The following is a 19,158-nucleotide window of genomic DNA, read 5'->3' as shown; positions in this document are numbered from 1 at the left end:
ATCGTGACCTCAGCTGAAGTTGGGTGCTTAACCGACTGAGCCACCCAGGCACCCCTGCCCATACTTATTTTAAGAGTGCCCATGTTTCTTCATTTATAACATGAGAGAGCTAAACTATACCATCTGTCAGTATTTTTAAGTAACACAAATCCCTAAAAGACTGTAACCCTTTTTAGATATGAAATGGCCAAGGGAGTTGAATGAATATGTGACCAATCAAATAAAAGACTTGTTGCCCTGACATATTTCAACAAATTCCTGAGAAATACTTTTTTGAGTGTTTTTTATTTTTTTGCAACCAAGTACATATTGCAAAATAATTTTAAGTAAAAACTCAGCATGTAAAAAGGGAGGATAGTTCTTCATTAATGAAAATTCATCCAACAAAGTACTCACACATAATATTTGTTCATCATAGTTGATTAAAGTGACTTAAAATTTTTGAAACTAGAATTACGGGAAATATGTATTGATAACCTTGGACAACCTTTGTGGCGGTTGGTCGGTTACATTTTTGTTGTTACTTTTTGTTTGATTTGGGAGACAAAGAATTGGTAAGAGCTTACAAATATTTGTTGAATACATGACTGTGATCTACACAAAATCCAGGTAGGCAACTTAATGCCTTCTTGGACCTTTCCATATTAGAAATATATAATATGACACATCTCAGTATTCACTTTCTCTATCATGATTTTCAACGATTTTAAAAATGTTTTTAAGAAATGAAATATAAATGAAACATTTGTGGAATTCCCCAATCACCTCCCTGGAACTTGAGAATCTGACAAAAACACAGTGTGGATTCTACGATTCTCAAATGCCTTTCCTCAAACTATTCGGTTCCAAGTATAGCTTGAAGTCCATTTTTGCTACTGGACAAATTCCAACACAGCTAGCATCAAGAGGGACCCGAAATCTCCCAAGACAGCTTGATCCATCATAGTTTGGGTCAGCGACCTACGAAGCTAAAGATTACAAAAAGAAAGAAAATCTTCTAAAGGGAATAAAAAATTGATATTCCCAGATGTTGGGCCACTCACACACTAAAGCAAGATCTATGGTCCTCTGTAAGTGGCTGTTCTCCGGGGCATTCCAGAAGGGGCAACCACTTTATCTTGCACTCGTGAGCACACCGAGGAGGGAAAACAATATATGTGAGGTTCACGAGAAAGGCTACCAACCTTTCCAACATGAAGGGGTAATGATTCTGGCATCCAGCCAACAGGGAATGCTAACCAAATGTTTCATATCGGGTCAGTTTCTCTAGGAGGGCAAAGCTCTGAGCAACCCAAAGCATTTAAGTGGTCTCATTCATCATCATAACACCCTGGGAGATGTAAATAGGTAGTAATAAGGAATATCACCACTCTACAGGGACAAAGGCAGTGGTGCAACAGGTTAAGGGATTAGAATTTTTTAGAATGCATCAGTGGTACAGCTTAGGAGAACTAGTCTGTATTTCCATTCCCCACCCCCCTCATTCCAGAAGTACCAAGCAAGAGTTTACCACGCTGGAAAGGTTCAGTTTTACGATGATAGTAAATGAAAGTATGCGTTTTTCTTCCCTTGGTATGGATCTCCTTTTTTTTTTTTTTTCAAATGTCTTGGAATAAAATTTGACATTGCTCATTCACATGTAATAACCGTATTACTTTTAGGAGTAATAATGTATGAGGGATACATAGATCCAACAGACTGAATAATTCAAATCACAAAGCCATTAAATTTGGCAGACACAACTTGATAGTTTCCCCACTAGACATCTGAACGCGTTTTCTCCCTCCTCACTGGAGTTGATTTCTTATTGATTGTAGGATTGCATAACCCATTCCCGCGTCCTATCATATCCCCCAGTGGCCTATTAGCAACAAATCACTAAGCACAACAACATATCCTCTGAGGGAGCAGTGCGGGCTGTAATAGACGAAGTTCATTTGTGTCTTCATGTAAAGTAATAAAATTCAGCCAGCATTAAAGAAAAGGTTGAGCCATCATGAGCATATTAACTAAATGACTCATTTTATCTAGAGACACTATAAAACTTAACTCTGACCTCCATTAATTATGAAAGACACAGGTGTTTTAAAATGACATTCTCTTAGAATAACTCAATTGGTCTCTGATGAATATAGCTATAAAATCAAAGAGGAAAACTCCAGGTTCTTATTGAACACGGAAGTTAGAGGCTTGCTCATAACGGAGGAGGAGAAGGCCAAATAATTAAGACAGACAGATACGCATTTGGCACGAAAGGAAAATGGAGACAGAACAGCAAGCTAATCTATCAAATGTGTTTTGAACAATGGGGGTAGTGACTTCTCTTTCTGTTTAACAGAAGTTCAGACCGTGGTCGATCATGAAACCATCTGAACACAAAACACACGCTGTGGAGCAGCTATCACCATTTGAGTAAATCTGAGAGCTGACGTCAACCGAAAGGCCAGTCTCACCTGTACCTGGGTCAGCTACTTCCTACCCGATTTCTCTTTGCTGCAGGACTCCCCCGTCATCAATAGGCGACTGCACAGAGCTTGAAATAGCCACGCCCTCCATCACACCCACGTTTTCCACTGCACTGACAGATTTGAATATTAAAATGTAAGTTTCTGATTTTGAAACTAAGGAAAAGTAACACCTGTAGCCTTTAAGGCACAAGATGTTTCTATAAAAAATTATTTTAATGATCTGAATGTCAGTATTTAATGTATCAATCATATCAGTAACATCAAAGCATCTGAAGATTTAATTTCATCCTGGAACCAATTCTGTAATTGCTGTCCCAGAGATTTTCATGATGCTGGTTGACTCCAAACGGATTCCAGGAGCCTTTATTTTTTCTGCAGTTATAACCATTCCAACCATATCTCTTTCATATGTTTTATCCACAAGTTTTGGGGCATTTAATTAATTTTTTGAATTACCAAACTATTGCAAGTAGGTAACAACTATTTAGTTGGATCACATTTAGATCACAGTTTGCGAATAATACAGTCATGCTTATAAGCTACCTCTTCAGTCAAAATCTTTGCTACCCTCCTCTAAAATCACGACTACATGTACTTTGGGCTATGAAAATTTTAAGATAATTTTGATTTTATTGTTGTTGATATTACCATATGCGTCCAGTACAAACTCCCCCAAAATTGTATCGGCTTCTATTATCCCATTCCTTATCCCCAAAAAGTTATTTCAAACCTTTCAAAAGTCTTGGTGATTAAAAATGTTCCAAAAGAACATATCAGAACCAGGAATAAATCATTTTAATAGCACTCTTGTATGTTTAGACACCAAGATTGAAAGGCACAGAAATAGATGGAGAGCTTCTTGTTTTTGCAAGTAAAATAAAGTCACAAAGATGAATTCTGAATGGGGTGCAGTGATTAAGACCAACGCTGTTAGCAAACTGCAGCGATATAAAACCAGAAAAACCTTTTCCCATAAGCACATCTAGGGTCATAGTTATTAGTCAATATTGTTAATAATCACACCGATAATTTAAATTTTACTATGCTCTAAATATTACTTGCTTTGAGGATTGCAGACGATGACTTTTACTGCTCCAGACTTAACTCACAACTCCTGCTTTTGTGGGTCTGCTGGGTATTTGACTTGTTCCCTCCTATTTTTCAGTTAATAGAGATCATATTTCATTTGAAAAAATACCAAGTGACCTATCTTAGGATTCCTTTAACCCTGTTTTCTTAGGAATGTCCACTCCTCAAGTGATCTCCATATACAATTCTTTTTCTGGGTTAGCTTCAGAGTTAGCAAAAGCCGAGCTGTTTTGTGTTTGTTTCAGTTTTGTTTTCATGTATCTTCAAATAATCAAAGAATTGCAGCTCAGTCCCCACATGCTCAGGGCTAGCTACGGCCATCACGGCAAGCCACGCTCCCGAGTCTTGCTCCAGATCTCCCCTTTGACTCTTGCCCTCTACCTTTCCATCTGGGGTCACCATCAATCACTGTCAAACTCAGCTCTGAAATATGTCTCAAATCTCTCCTCCCCATTTCCACCATCACTGCCTAAGTGTAAGTTCTTTCTACTGTCACCTGATCCACAGCCCCCAAGTGCTGTTCCCATCTCCAAATTGTTGAAATTCGAGCAGACTCTGCACACAATATGGAAGAAATATCTTCTTCAATGCAAATCTGAGCGTATAAATAGGCAGACTGAAAAATCTCCCAAGCTCCTAATGCCTTTAGCAGAAGCTCTCAAATTTGCCAGGCCAGGAGATCATCAGAAACTTGATTAAAGCAAAGATTTCAACGTTACTTCCATAAAGTCTAACGCTGATGAGCTGGAGAGGCCTGGGCATCTGTGCTCTTGTGAGGCCTCTTAGGCAACTCTCATGACGGCCAGATTTGGAATCACTGGTCTGGAAGATTAAGTCCACTCTGTTCCACAATCTGACCCCACCTAAAGCTCCTGCTTCACCTGCAATAACTCCCCCCCTCAGCCAACTGGTCACCAACTGGTCCAGTCAAGCTTAACTCTTCTCAGCCTCATCGGGATCTCGGACTTTCCCCGAGGTATGGTCTTTCTGGCAAGAAGACTCTTCCATCTGCCAGACTCGTAATGTGTCTCCAAGGCTCACTTGAAAAAGCACCTTCTCCATGCACCATGTTCACCCCCCAAAACCGTCATGTTTCTTTTTTCTTAGGGTTTCTACAGCCCTTTACCCAGGCTTCCCTGGGAGAATTTAATTGCTTGTGTTCCCCCCACAACTGTTAGGTCAAGAGTCAGCAAACTTGTCTTTAAGGGCCAGACAGCAAATGCTTTGCCTTCATGGATGGTCTCAGTTGATACAACTCATCTCTGTAGGTAAAGTTCAAAAGCAGCCCTAGGAAATATGCAACTGAATGGGTGTGGCTGTGCCCCAGGAAAACTTTATTTACAAAAACAGGAGACCGACGACGGAGCCTCAGCTTGCCAACTGGGCACTAGGTTTGTGCCAGGCTACGAAGTCTTCGTCAGGTAGAGACTAGGCTTCGTCTTTGTTTCCCCAGTGTCTTAGATACTTCCTGGCATAAAGTAGGTTCCATAAATATTTGATGAATGAAGACTCATGAAAGGTAACTAAGTGAACTAATAAACTCTGATGGACCCTATGTAACACTGGCTGGGAGCAAAGCTCTCAACGCTCCAACACGGTATAGCACACATATACACCCAAAGTAAAGAGGCTGATTAATTTTTATTACACTGCTTTGTTGACTCATTCATGCATTTGGGGAAAAAAAGGACTTTATAACTAAATAAATAACTATGCCGCTAGACTTATCTGCTCACCAGTTCCAGCAGAGAAGGAAAGTGTAGAGATTATTCTGTTTTTTACAACAGCAAAAGGAACACAGGGTGCAGAAGTCTTTCCCCCAAGAGTTTCTGTAGACCACCTGTTTGTTAAAAGCTCACACTCCTGGACCCTTTCCAGCTCACTGAATCAGCAGACCTGAGAATAGGGGACAGAGGAAACTTCACTTTGAATGAACACACCCCCGCCCCCGGGGTACTTAGGTACGCTGATGTCTGGCAAATACTGGACAAAAGGTAACAAAGCCAGCAGAAAAGGAGTGGGACTTTTTAACACAGATCAGGTTAATTAACCATAATGGACTCTATTGGAAGATTAATAGGTATGAGAAGGAGGAAGATAGGCAAAGAGAATCCTAAGAGAAACGCACATCTATAAATCGAGTGCCAACACTGAGAAGGAAAATGATAGAGAAGAGAAAATATTTAAATGATAAACTAACAGCTGAAAAAAATTCCAGACCACGAGCAGGAATGAAAAGCACCATCCTTTTTTTTCATCACCTGCTGTTTTTCCTAAATCATAATTAATATAAATACAATGTAAACATCATTGCTACCCTAGGATTCTTTGCACTACGGGGGGGTCTATTGCTTTTGGATTCACTCCTAACTGCTGACTTGATTCCACTCACAGAAGTTACCTTCAATTGTGTATACTTGACTACAATGTATCCTTTGGAAAACAGAAGTGGCTCCTGGAAGCAGAATTGCCCATCTTATAAAAAATCTCCATTTTTCCTTTTAATCATACATTGCTCCCAAGAGATTAATTCTAAGGTAAAACTTTAAAATAAAAATAGCAATGATGAATAACCACCACCACCAAAAAAAAAAAGAGTGAATAACATTGGTTCAATTAAAAAAAAATGATTTTATGTGAATCTAAAATGCAGCTCTTTGTTCAGATCCAGCGACAAAATCATTTTGAAAGGAGGAACTTCTTCTAATTAAATAGAAGTCTGCCCGTGCATTCAATTGTGATCTTATGGGAACATATGCTTTGAATACTTAAAGCGAATTCCGCGCCACCGTAACAAAAGCAAGTTCATCTTTCCTTTTTATCTTTATTTTTGCAGATTCAAACCAGGGGCAAAACAATGCTTGAAAATAACACACTAGAATTTTTCAAGACCAGTTTTTGTGACTGTGATGAATGAAGGTCAAGCTATGCCTTGAAGCCCGAAGGTCTTAGTTTTAGTTTTTGTTTTCGGTAATAAACATGCTGATTAGAAATCTATAGTACCCGTTATAGAAACATGCATACGGAAATATCTTCCCCTCTGTGGAGACGGTTCACTGACTGTAATGGCAAAGCAAAGGGCTCCGTGCAAGGCGCAAGACTCGGGGCTGGTCCTCAAGTCCGGGGCAAGAAGGCTCGTGCATTCCCATTTACCCTTCCTCTTGATATCTCCATAACGTTCCCATTTTGTAATGTAACTTCAATAGAATTAAAATTATTCTATTAAAATAAAATAAAATTTAAATTTAAATTTAAATGTAAATATTCAATAGAAATAAAATTAAAATTAAAATTAAAAGTGAAACCACCCAGTAAATGGCTTTACAATGCTGAGTGCTAACTCTAAGAAAACAGGAAGAAAAATTTGAAATTTCCAAGGTCATGAATTGTTGTATTTGTCATCAAATTTGATTGCTACCTGACCCAAGCTTTGAGTCTATGGGCTTCAGTCCCACCAACCTTAATCACCAGCAGAGGGCTGGGCCTCCCTCTCTCAAAGGTGCTCATGTGAAATTTTACGGGTGAGTGTTTTTACTAAAACATCATAGTATAAGTTATAGACTCTGCCTTTCAATTTATATACTTCTATTACACTGAAGCTGGTTAGAGAACAGTAAGGTGATCAGACATCCACTGAAAGACCAAGAAACACACAAAAAGAATGGAAGGAAACTCACATTCTCTTTGGTGAGAGACTCTTTTCGTTATGATTCTATGGCTTTATGCTTCATAAGAATATGGCTAATTTGCAGATGCCCTGATTATTATCTGTTTATAATCGAACACTGCATTGTATGTGAACCAAGTTAGCTGCCATTGGGAATAACATTTGAATTTAGCACAGAATCACCTGTAGTCCTTCCAGTGAACCCAAAACACTAAAGACAGACAGATTGATTTGGAGAATAAAAGTATAATCATCTTCTTACACCTAGTTTTACAATCCTATCTGCCACAAAACTTACACTTGTATCAACTTTGTGAACTGTTACTAGTACCAATAAAGTACCAATATTTTTTACTTTATCTATACAAAATCTACACCAGGACATATTTCTTCGCTTTGGAGTTTTTCTTCTTATATATAAAATATCATGAGAGTGGCTTTTTGTAGGTTTTTAGACAAAGATGTATATAAACCGTTCATAAAATATTACCCCAATCGTATAAGGAAATAGAAATCAAATAGCGTGGGGAAATAATTGAAATGTTTAACTGTGATTATTTCTGAAATTGTGTTTCTTTCTTTATGCTTTAACTGCATTTTCCACATCTTCTGAAATGCAAATGCCTCAGCCTCATCTTTGAAAACACAAATATTATTTTAATTTTTAAAGAGCCTTGGGTAAAACAGGATACGAATGCCAATGCTTTCAAAATAGCATAAAAGATAACGTGCATCTTGGAAATAATAAATTCAGGGATCTTTCCAGAAGTTCCACGAATTCAAGAATGCAGGCACCTTCTGGTACCACATAACCACAAATCGCTTAAAGAGAGGTTTTCTCTTTGCAGCACAATGAACTTCCTTTTTGTGATGAGCAACAAAGAATCTTTAACTGAACTCAATTTCAGGAACATAAAGCATCACTGACATAAAGTGAAACCACCCAGTCAATGGCTTTACAATGCTGAGTGCTAACTCTAAGAAAACAGAAAGCCTATCACTGTATTTTTTTTTCCACCACTCATATTTAAACCATTACAAATGTCCTAAATATGCACCTGCTCTCTAAACTTCTTTTGCTCTGTCAAGCCCTCCCAAGCAGGAAGCTGAGGGCTGGGTTATTTTTAAAACGTTATAGATGGCTCACACTCCCTCTCAAGCTTTCTGAGCCTAATCCCACCACCCAAGTTTCCTAGTAAAATCCCTATTCTCCTCGCTCAGCGATGTCTGCCTGAAGCGCACACGCGCACATATGCCGAAACCCGGAGACTTCCGCAGTCACCGTCCCGCTGCATGCTTACTCCGTGCCTGGTGCTGTGACAATCGCTTTTCATGGATTATTTTATTTAATCCTCGCAACAGCTGACAGGGGTAGGAATAATTATATCGATTCCAAACAGGAGAAAATTAGATTTCTAACGGTGGCTCAAGATCACGTAGCTGAGCAAGTCCATTCTATGTCTTTCCTTCTTTCTTGGCTTGTTTATCGAATGTCTCTGGCACCCAGGGTGCTGCTCTAGAACGGAGAATACAGCCCGTGTTCCTGGGGTCGCTTGTCTGAAATCCAAATTCAACTGTGCCTCCTGGACTTGGACGTGCTGAAGTCTACCGGTCCTTTTGCTCCTGGTGGCCACGCCGTACCGTGCGCCAGGTTGACTCGGTGGCTAGTCTGATCCCGGCGTGGCTGGGCTGGGATGTGGTGACAGGAGATGGCAGCAGACGTTGAGGGACCCTGGGAAGGCTACCTCTGGGGACAGGCTTCCCTGGGGACGATTCCCAGGCGCTGTCTCCCACCAGGGCAGGACCACGAGCTAGCTCTTCCCAATGCCAATTTGCCCGGTGGCTCATCACATCCAGGAGGAGAACCCGTGTCACTGGCCAAAAGCCAAACGCCTGCGATGCGTGTGCCCGTGTGCCGTGCCGTCCCACTCATGCGGCACCAGAAACAGCGGAGACTCTTCCCCGTCTCCTTTGCCAAAGTTCTTCAGGGTCCAATGGAGCATCCGAGACCCAGCGGTACCGACGGAGGTATTTGTACCTGGTGCCGCCTGGCAGGCATCGCCTTCCCCTCTGGCTAAGGGCGAGAGCTCACTTCCCCTAAGGGTTAGCTGTGCCACTCTCTTGTGTCCTTGGAACAAATCTGCTTTGAACCCAACCCATCTTCCCCGGAGGGTCCTCCCGGATGCAGAGGAGGACATTTACGAACCAAATTCTCGGAGCAGATATGTTCCATCCACACATGTGTTTGAGCTTCTGCCAAAGGAGAAACTGTGCCACATTCTAGGGAAGGAAAGAGAAGACAGGCACATCCTCCACCATCCGGTAAGTCAGTATTTGGTCGTGTGCTGGGGTGGGGGGGTGGTGACACCTGACAAAAAGTCACGCGCTAAGGGAAGAAATGAAGGCAGATGACAGGTGTGCTAACAGGACCACGCAGTGCAGGGGCTGGAGGCGCTCGGGCCCAGGGGAGGACCCTGGAGCCAGATCTCCTCACGACGCATCTGAGTTCACCAAGTAAAGTTGGGGTGGGTGGGTAGCTGATGTTCCAGAAAAGCAAAGGAGTTTGTCACCAACTCCCCGGGGCAGGAAAGAGAACATTTTACAGTTGTGGACAATTTAAATAACTCCACATGCCTGGACCATGAGAGAATGAAAAAGAGCGGAATCCATGAGGGACGTGGGACCACAAGGCAGAGGGTGTGTTGGGCAACACCCAAGGTGCCAGCATTTACCCAGTGGGGACTACCGAAGGGGGGGGGCTTTTAAAAAGATGATGTTGGGGGCGCCTGGGTGGCGCAGTCAGTTAAGCGTCCGACTTCAGCCAGGTCACGATCTCGCGGTCCGTGGGTTCGAGCCCCGCATCGGGCTCTGGGCTGACGGCTCAGAGCCTGGAGCCTGCTTCCGATTCTGTGTCTCCCTCTCTCTCTGCCCCTTCCCCGTTCATGCTCTGTCTCTCTCTGTCTCAAAAATAAATAAACGTTAAAAAAAATTTTTTTTTTAAAAATAAATAAATAAAAAGATGATGTTGGCCAGGGTATGAAGAAAGAGGACAAAACCTGGAGGCCAGAGGACCAATTAAAAACCCTTGCGACATAAGATCCAGGCTCCCAGTGAATACGCTTGATGGAAGTCGGCATCTGAAGTCCCCCATGGATTCCCAATGTGCTGAAGGAACTAAAAGTACACCAAATAAGCCCAACCAATCTGTACTCACTGTCCGCTCAAAAATATCAAAAGGCATGCCGGTGACATGTTCAGTGCTAGGAGCTAAGCCAATGTCCGTGTCCCCATGTAAAGTTATGCCCGCACATCTCAATGTCTTCAAGGGCTGGGTGGTGCACAAGGTTGCCTTGAGATCTGAGAGCAAAAGGAACGGTTCTAGAAATGGTTCAGTGTTTATCTAGGGTATAAACCAGATTTAGCTTCACTCAGGTATACATGGAAACTGCACATCCTCTCTCTTGCTATGAAAGGTATGTTTTATAATCTACTAAATCTGATACATCACTCCAGTGCCCAAAGTGGTTTCCTTGAGTTCCAGAGAGAGTCCAAATCTACCAATGGCTTCTTTCTTCAAAGTTAATATTTTTCCTAAGAGATAGGTATGTATAGGTTATGTTTTAGAAATTACCCTCAAAATACATGGGCAGGATAAATTATTTGAACGGAAGGATTCCGTCTGTTCTCTAAAGAAGCACCGGTAAATTTGAGGGAAACGACTCAAAGATCTGTTCTGATTGTGTTCTGGTAGCCTCGTCATCAGACTGCAACGTCGAATATTGACCTGGATCCAGGAGTTTGTGCACCTGAAGAGGGGAAATGTAACGGTTTCCTTGAATTCTCAATTGACGAGAAAATGGTCTAGTCAAGGTCACATTGGAATGGACATCCAAATCTCGACTCCAGAATTTTACTGAAGAATGTACCGACAAGTTACGAACATGGTTTCTGGAGTCAAAATGCCTGGGTCTGACATCTGGGTCCAGCTTTTATTAGACATCATAAATACGACCAGACTCAATCCCCTCATCTCTAACAGAGGGACGTTGACAATACCTACCTCTCAGCTTTCACAGGAAAAAAAAAGTAGATGAATTCATGTGAGAACAGTTCCTGGCACACGGGGAGCACCCAATAAATGCTGCCATGCAAAGCAGTCATCATCTTATTATTAGTAGCATAGTCAACAGCCCCTTATGCCGTATTTCCTTCTTAGAAGAAGCGTTACTTAGCACTCGTGAGCTACAGCAGAGAAGCTCACGTGTAACTGCACAGATGGAAAACGAAATCCAAAATTATCTGCGGTGGCAAAACGTAAGATCTCTCACCTTGCTCCTACAACAAGTTCTTTCTGTCCTGGGTCAAATGTTAACTGCGAGAAATCCACAGCATTCTTCGCTCTGAACTCCCGTAACCAGGGGCCAATTTCTAAACAGGAAAAATAAATAAATAAAAAGATAAAAATGAATGATCTTTCCTCCGGGGACCACAAAAGGTGCACATCAGGTAGCAAACATGACATTGCAGAGAAGCTTGGAGGGCCCCCTGACGCGATCGTTCAGGGGCCACTGGCGGTTCCCATCAGAATGTGACACAGTCCCCACCGAGCTTGTGTAAAACAGCATCAGCGCTTGGGTGTGATTTATAAGCCAGATGTGCATTTCCCTTTGGGCGCTGGGCTGGGCGGAAAACCACACAGCATTCACGCGCTTCACCCAGGGAAAACTGAATGCAAACAAAAGCACTTCCTGGGTGTCCTCCCTGGCAAGAACTGAAGACTTAAGGAAATCGCAAAGCCCTCCTTCGGACCCAGGACAAACCCAGGCGCACCATCTGCCTTCCTTCAAAGTGGACGCTTCGTGTCCCTGCACTTTGGGTTTCCATCCTGGCCCCACGACCAGGCATGTTAAATACATTCAGCACTTTCTAGATGTGAAATCTAGTTACTTCTAGTTCTCATTGGCATTTTTTTTTCCCTAAGGGAAATCAGGAAATAGCCACTCTTTAGAGACAGGTTTTTCACAAGACTGTTAAGTCCTATGACATGGCCTCCAGCCTAGAGTCTCATTATTGTAACACGACAGCTCGGAAGAGGGACAGAATGCTGCTTCACGAGCCACTTTTGCAACTTTTATGGGCACATTTCTGACACCAAAAAAAAAAAAAAATGCTCAGTGAGTTGCCCTCTAGTTGTGCCTCACCTTATCATTATTCCTGACACTTAGCCACGTTATCTGTCATTTTTTCTTGGATTACTATTCTGAGTGATATCACACTGACTAAACAGGCACATGACAGATGCCACATCAACAAAGTTACAAAACAGATATAATATGGAAATATGCCCACATCCCATAATATGTCCCATACACAGGTCTTTGTTGATGTGATTGGGACGGATTATTTTCAAGAAATGTCTCCGCCTGATAAATACAGCAATTTTCTACTATCAGTTATTGGGGAAAAGGCCATAAACCAGAAGTTCTACACTGCATAAAGGAAACCAGGGTTGAGTTCTAGAGAGGCCTGTCTTTGGGTTTTGAAATTGTAATGTGCATCTTGATCCTTTTAAGAAGTTTATTTCAATGTATTCATTTTACAGCCAAATCATTAAAAAAAAAAAAAATTATAGCAAAGTATGTACAAGGCCCTGGAGCTATAAAAACTTGTTAATGAACGGTCTGTTCCAGAAGCTCACAATCCAGTTAGGGGGCAAGCACTAGTATCTTCTTTAAGCAGAGTATCTATGAATGCAAGGACTTTACAGGCATTTGTAATGTTACAAGAAGTACTCACACATAGAAAGGAGTGGAGACTGGGATTCTCGGCAAAAGAAAGGAGAGATCTGACCACATACTGACGGTGCAGACACGTTCTAGAGGAGCAGAGCTACGTGGGATGCCACGGTGCCCCCAGGGCCAGAATCGGTGCTGCCCACCTGCTTGCCCATCAGTTCTCCGTTCCTGGGAGACAGAGCCGAAGGCTCTTATGTCTGCAAAGCTCACCTGGGTGCCTGCGGCACAGGGCGCAGGACTCTGAATGTGTGAGGCAATGATCACTGTGTGGAACAGACGAGCAAGAATCAGTAAGTGATTTCAAGAGGAAAAGAATTAAAAATGAAAGGAAAGAGGGGAAAAAAGAGAAGAGGGAAAGGAAAAAGCAATGGTAATTCAAGAAACTACTGGGATGGTTAACTGAGAGGCATATTTAAATATAGCTCACAGGTCAACAAGTTCGGACACGGCTTCATCTGTGATAGAGAGGCTTTGAAAAGTCCTCAGGCAAGTACTTGACACATCAAAGCAGGCATCTTAGGAATGTGAATGGGCCACTGGTGGGCAGGAAAGAGTAGAGAATGGGGGCAGGAATGTTAGCTTTTTAAAAGTACCACCAGGCACTTTAGGTAGTGGTTGTATGAATGCTGGTTATCAAAATGCAGGAGGAACAATGGTGGGGGTGTCCTAGGGGCCTGATACCTAACTGGAAGGCAACCAGCTGAAGATAACAAAATCCTTCCAACACGGAATTAAGCAGAAAACAATGCAGAGTGGCACACAGGCCTCAAGGGGTAAGTCCGGGTCTTGGAGAAAGATGATAGGTTCAGGTGAACTATGGAGAATGTCCTCTATGAAGAATGACCCCAGAGACATGGCGGAGCATGGCTACGACCCGGAAGTGCACGTAGAGCTGTTTTAATACAACAGCTTCATCACACAGAGAGGAACCTGATGAGGAGACCTGCCAGGACTGGAGTTCCAGGCTCTCGAGTGCCCCTCCCAGGCTCTAGGGACCAAAGCTCACAGCTGCCAGAGCTGAGCACACACGTGTTGTACTCAAGGTGGTGACAACAAGTAGGTCGCATGAGTCAAGAAGAGAGGGCCACGGGCTGACCTTTCTGTTAGAGGAGTGGAAAATGTGAGCCACATGTGGGGAGAGAGGACATGAAAAGACATCAGAAGAAAATCACCTCCCATGCATTAATCTCTCTTTTCAGTTAGACAAACAGGAAGCGTGTGGCCAACAGGGACCAGGGTGAAGAGACATACTTCAGGTTTTGGCTCCTATGCTGGGCAACAGGAAGGACTACACTACTTCCTGAAATGTCCTCCAATAATAGAAGGAGGGATGCAGATATGGAAAAGCAAGCTAACAACATATAGTTCCATCAAAATTGTTCCCTTTCCTTTATTTCAATTTCCAAAGAGCTGCCCCCTTGAAACGGTACATTTTTACGGTTAACATTAGATAAAAGTTGGATAATCTGCACATTCTCTTCTTTTTTGATTTTCCTGGGCATCCCTCCAGGTCTGGCTCTCTCAAATTTGCATGTCACCTGACTTCTATCTGACACAACACCATGAACTCCTGGGGAGAAAGCTAATGCATCAACCTGTCTCTAACTGAAAATGCGCCTGTCTCAGACACCTCTCCTCCCCGCTTCGCGGTAAGATCAGAGGCTGGTGCCCTCTCCTCTGTGCCAAGATCAGTACCCCTTCCTCTGCTCATGCCAACTCTTCCCTCCTCTTTGGTCCCTTCTCTAAATCACCTCTTTTCTCCTCTAATATCTCCCGTGTTATCGGGCCCCTTCCCTTTGTCTGCAAGTACCTGCATAGTCCCTCATTTTGAAAAATCTTTTAAGGGGCACCTGGGTGGTTCAATAGGTTGAGCATCTGAGTCTTAATTTTGGCTCAGGTCATGGTGGGATTGAGCCCCACATTGGGATCCACACTGAGTGTGGAGCCTACTTGGGTTTTTCCATCTCTCTCCCTCTGCCCCTCTCCCCTGCTTGCTCTCTCTCTCTTAAATTAAAAATAACAATAACATTTACAAAAATATTTTTAAAAATTATTATATTCTTTTATTAAGACAGTGTCAAACACTCTGACAAAACGCATAGTAAACTCCCACATACAATTTGTCAGAAAAGGCAGTAGGCTTAGTTTCACATGTAAGTTTCAACAACCCCTTAAGGAACATGGAATCTCAACTTTATTGAACTTACTTCAGAGATTAGACAAAGAAGTAAAGCTTCCTAACACAGTTCCGAGGTGATTAGGATCCTGATAATCTTGCTAGTAAGGCTTCACAAAGACATGATGAGAAAGGAAAATCATGGGCCACCCTCATTTAAAAGTATGGCTGAAAACACTGCTAAGGAAAGACATGTATTAGCAAATCACACACACGTGTATGCACATGTGTGTGTGTGTGTGTGTGTGTGTGTGTGTGTGTGCGCGCGCGCACACACACACACACACACACACACACTGCTTCACATGGGACGGGGTCTACTCCAGAAACCCAAGGATGGATCGACAAGTTTAATGTCAGAAGTTCTATCAGTAGAATTTGCCACCACAGTAACAGAGTTCAATACCAGCATCAAGAAATGATCAGTGCTACTTTCTAAAGAATCAGAAAAGGGTCAGTTACAGACACAAAAGTCTAAAAGAGCACAATGTCAAGTAAGGCAGGTGAGGACAGAGTCTGAACACGGGGCAAGTGGAGGCCAACGAGCTCAGAAGATGCCAAAGAAAGATGAGGGCAAGGGAAGCGAGCAGCGAACAGCACACAGCACGTGCTAGGTTGAGAGATACAGTTGTTAACAACATCAACTTTAATATACACTCACTTCTCCCAAATAATGGGTTCACCTTTTCCCTCCTATTTCTCTCTCCTGATTTTGCTGAAAAGAACACATAGGAACATCAGGATGAAAGGGAACTTAAATATAGCAGCCAACAGGACCACTGTTTGGAAGTTAAAAACACAAAACCTGTAACTTCAAATTTAATACTTTGTAGATAATTTTTAATATTTGATGGTAATCATTCAAGCTAATCCTTTGATTACACAAATGTGGCGATTAAAAAATGGCCCATCAATGACCTTCTACTGCAAAATTAGCTGTAGTGACACATATTTGCCTTCTCTTACCATTGCATAAGCACCCATATGATTGTTTTACAAATATTCTAATAAAACATATGCTGATTTGATTTTAAAAAGAACCCAATATTACAGTCTCAAGAACTAACTTTCATGAACATATGTCAGCATTAATCAATTTGGTCCAAATGATGACATATATAAACTAGAGACTAGCTTACAAATTCAATACAGTCACCAACCCCCACCCCCCACAACCAACCCTAGAAAATAGAAAACTTTGGAAACAAAACAAAAGTTACTATTAACACTGTAGAAGATATTGAAGGAAGTCATGGTCATAAGCCAAGAAAACCTTTTAGAGCCTGATAAGTAAGAATCACAGGAGATTTTGGTGTTCAAGACTAGCCCTGGTCTGAAATCTGAAAACCAAACTGATGTCTCCTCCAGGGGCTAAAGCCTGCAGCACTCACTTCCCAGGGACCATGCTGACTAGCAGGCAAACACTGGGCAGTGAAACCTCCCAGGTCAAATAAAAGTGGCTCTGGGTGGCCTGTTCCATTCATCACTCTAAACTTCAGTCGATTAAGGAGCCCAGTAAGCAGGACTGAGAATCTTTTGGGAGGAACTTGAAGCCCACATTGGAAAAACCCTAACATGTAGCTTCCTATGCAACATTTTTGTAAAGTAACAAGAAGGAAAAAATCAACATCCTCTTCACTTTGAAAATGAATTGATTCCCACTGTTATATACTCTTAAATAAAAACTGTCACCCACTCAGTTTAATAAATAATACATTTATTGTTTCTGCTATTGTTATGAATAACCATGATCCACACGTCAGTCAAGATCTACAGAAAAAACCATTCCCATGGTCACCAGTTAGGTTTTATGATCCAAGGGTCTTGGTGTAACGAAGGGAGGAGAAAATGTCAATAACCATGCACTGATCTGCTTTACTGGTGCAAAGAACGTGGGTGCATGGGCGGCTCAGTCGGTTATTAAGCGTCTGACTCGACTCCACCTCAGGCCATGATCCCAGAGTTCGTGCACTGCCAGCACAGAGCCTGCTTGGTATTCTCTGTCTCTCACTCTCTCTCTGTCCCTCCTCCACTTGCTCACATGTGCACATGCTCTCTCTCTCTCAAAGATAAATAAATTAACATTAAGAAAAAAAGGATTACTTTATCGGAGCAAAGAACATTCTGGAATGACAAGGCAGGGATGATGCGAACAGAGTAGAATGGCAGGATTTCTCAGCAGTGTAAGCCACTCAGCTCTGGTGTGGGGGGACAGGACACTGTCCTGAAATCCCAAGGCCTGGGTCCTCCCCTCCCCCGGAAGGGCACTCCTGCCAGCTGGGCACCAGGAAAAGAAGGGCAGACGGTCCTATTGGCTGAGCATTCCGGAAGTTGTCCTTGCCAGACCTTCCCCACGTTGTGAAAGAAACCATCCTGCATCAGAGATGCCTATTACTCTTTAAAGGTGGCATGCATCCCCCTTCCAGGGACGTCGTTTTCAGCTTCTGCCATTACACGCACCATTCTCAGCAACACAATCTGAGCTGAAATATGATTGGAAAACAAAGGAGCAGAATTTTTAAGAAGCCCTGAGAACGGCAAGGCAGGTCAGTGCTCTGGACCGCTACCACTGTTCTTCTTGTTCCTTTTCCTGCTTTCCCGAGGCATGTGCTTCCAACAACAGCCCGTCAGAGCAAGGTGAGCCTGCTTGACTCAGCAGCTCTCAGCACCTGGTGCTGGTTTTCAGCTACATGAGTCCTGCCTGAAATTCTTTAAGGGATCACAACAGATTTCAGTTCCAAAGCCTCATGTGTTTGTCAAATGGCAGGCTAAGGCAAAACACTTCACCAGGAAGAAAAGACCCAAATTCACAAATTCACAAACATTTATGCTTGTGGGGAAAAAATTATTATATTATATTATATTATATTATATTATATTATATTATATTATATATTATACACACACACACATATACACACACATATATATACACACACACATATATATATATATATATACACGTGAGGTCAGGTGCTATATACATGTGTATATATATGTATACACACACACACACACACACACACACACATCTATATATATCTCAGAACAACCAATGTCTCTTAGTAATGCTTTTTGTTGTTGTTACTATATTATCAGTATTTACTTAATTTCTGGAATTATATTAGATACTTTTTTACATGTTAACAATTTCTTATTATATTTAATGTTTACAATCCTGTGAAGCCAGAGCTATACTCTTTCTTACAGAAATAAAACATGTAAAAATTAAAAACTCTGAGTGTTCGAAAAGTCAAACAACTTGCCAAATGTAACGTAAGTGGTAAGCAGCTAAGCTAAACCCAGGATGGGACTAAGGCCATATTTCCATAAGGTCTGAATTAAAAATCAATTTTCCCAGGAATGTCTAAAGTGCATTAATCCTTAGCACCTAGTAATATATCAGCATGGATTAAATTATCAGAAACAGTAGCTGACACCCACCAAAAGAGAGCAAAATTCGACAGAAAGGAAGAGATGGTAATTTTCATGTGAGGACAGGAATGTTCCAACCCAAGCTGCCCATTGGGCAGGGCACAGCTGGAAGAAGGAAGGTCCCAGAGAAAAGCAGAAAGAAACCAGGGTCCACCGCAGACGATAAGGCTACCGAAGGAAGAAGATCCCAACAGTAGACATTTGTCTTCATCATTTCTTTCCAAGACAGGTCCTGGTTACATCAGCTAATGTGGAAACAGGCCAATACTCTCTGCCTTACTTTGACTTTCTAGAAAAATTGAAAAACATCAGGCCAATTTTGTTTCTCCAAACGTATAGACCTCAATTATTCTCACTAGAACTTCTATCTAGGACTCTGTAGAATCAACATGGTGTTGGCTATCCTGCAGTCCACCCCTCCCCCCTTCCTTTACAGCGGATAAAACTAAGGGCAAAGAGGTTGTATGACTGCACAAAGTTATACGCCAATGAAGGCAAAGGGAAAATCTGAAGCCCTGGGATTTCTTT

General features: G+C 42.1%; 1 protein-coding gene across 9 annotated transcripts in view; it reads right to left on the bottom strand.

Moving 5' to 3' along the window:
- Positions 1 to 19,158, bottom strand: part of SEMA5A (semaphorin 5A) — a 483,514-nt gene that overhangs the window by 256,148 nt on the left and 208,208 nt on the right. For all 9 annotated transcript variants that reach the window (XM_023239575.2, XM_023239573.2, XM_023239601.2 and 6 more), the window contains one exon: positions 11,553 to 11,652. In XM_023239575.2, coding sequence (XP_023095343.1) covers positions 11,553 to 11,652 — 100 coding nt within the window. The remainder of the gene's footprint in view (positions 1 to 11,552; positions 11,653 to 19,158) is intronic.

Source organism: Felis catus, chromosome A1 (assembly GCF_018350175.1).
Source record: "Felis catus isolate Fca126 chromosome A1, F.catus_Fca126_mat1.0, whole genome shotgun sequence".
Taxonomy (NCBI): domain Eukaryota; kingdom Metazoa; phylum Chordata; class Mammalia; order Carnivora; family Felidae; genus Felis; species Felis catus.
This window is presented reverse-complemented; position numbering and strand designations above follow the sequence as displayed.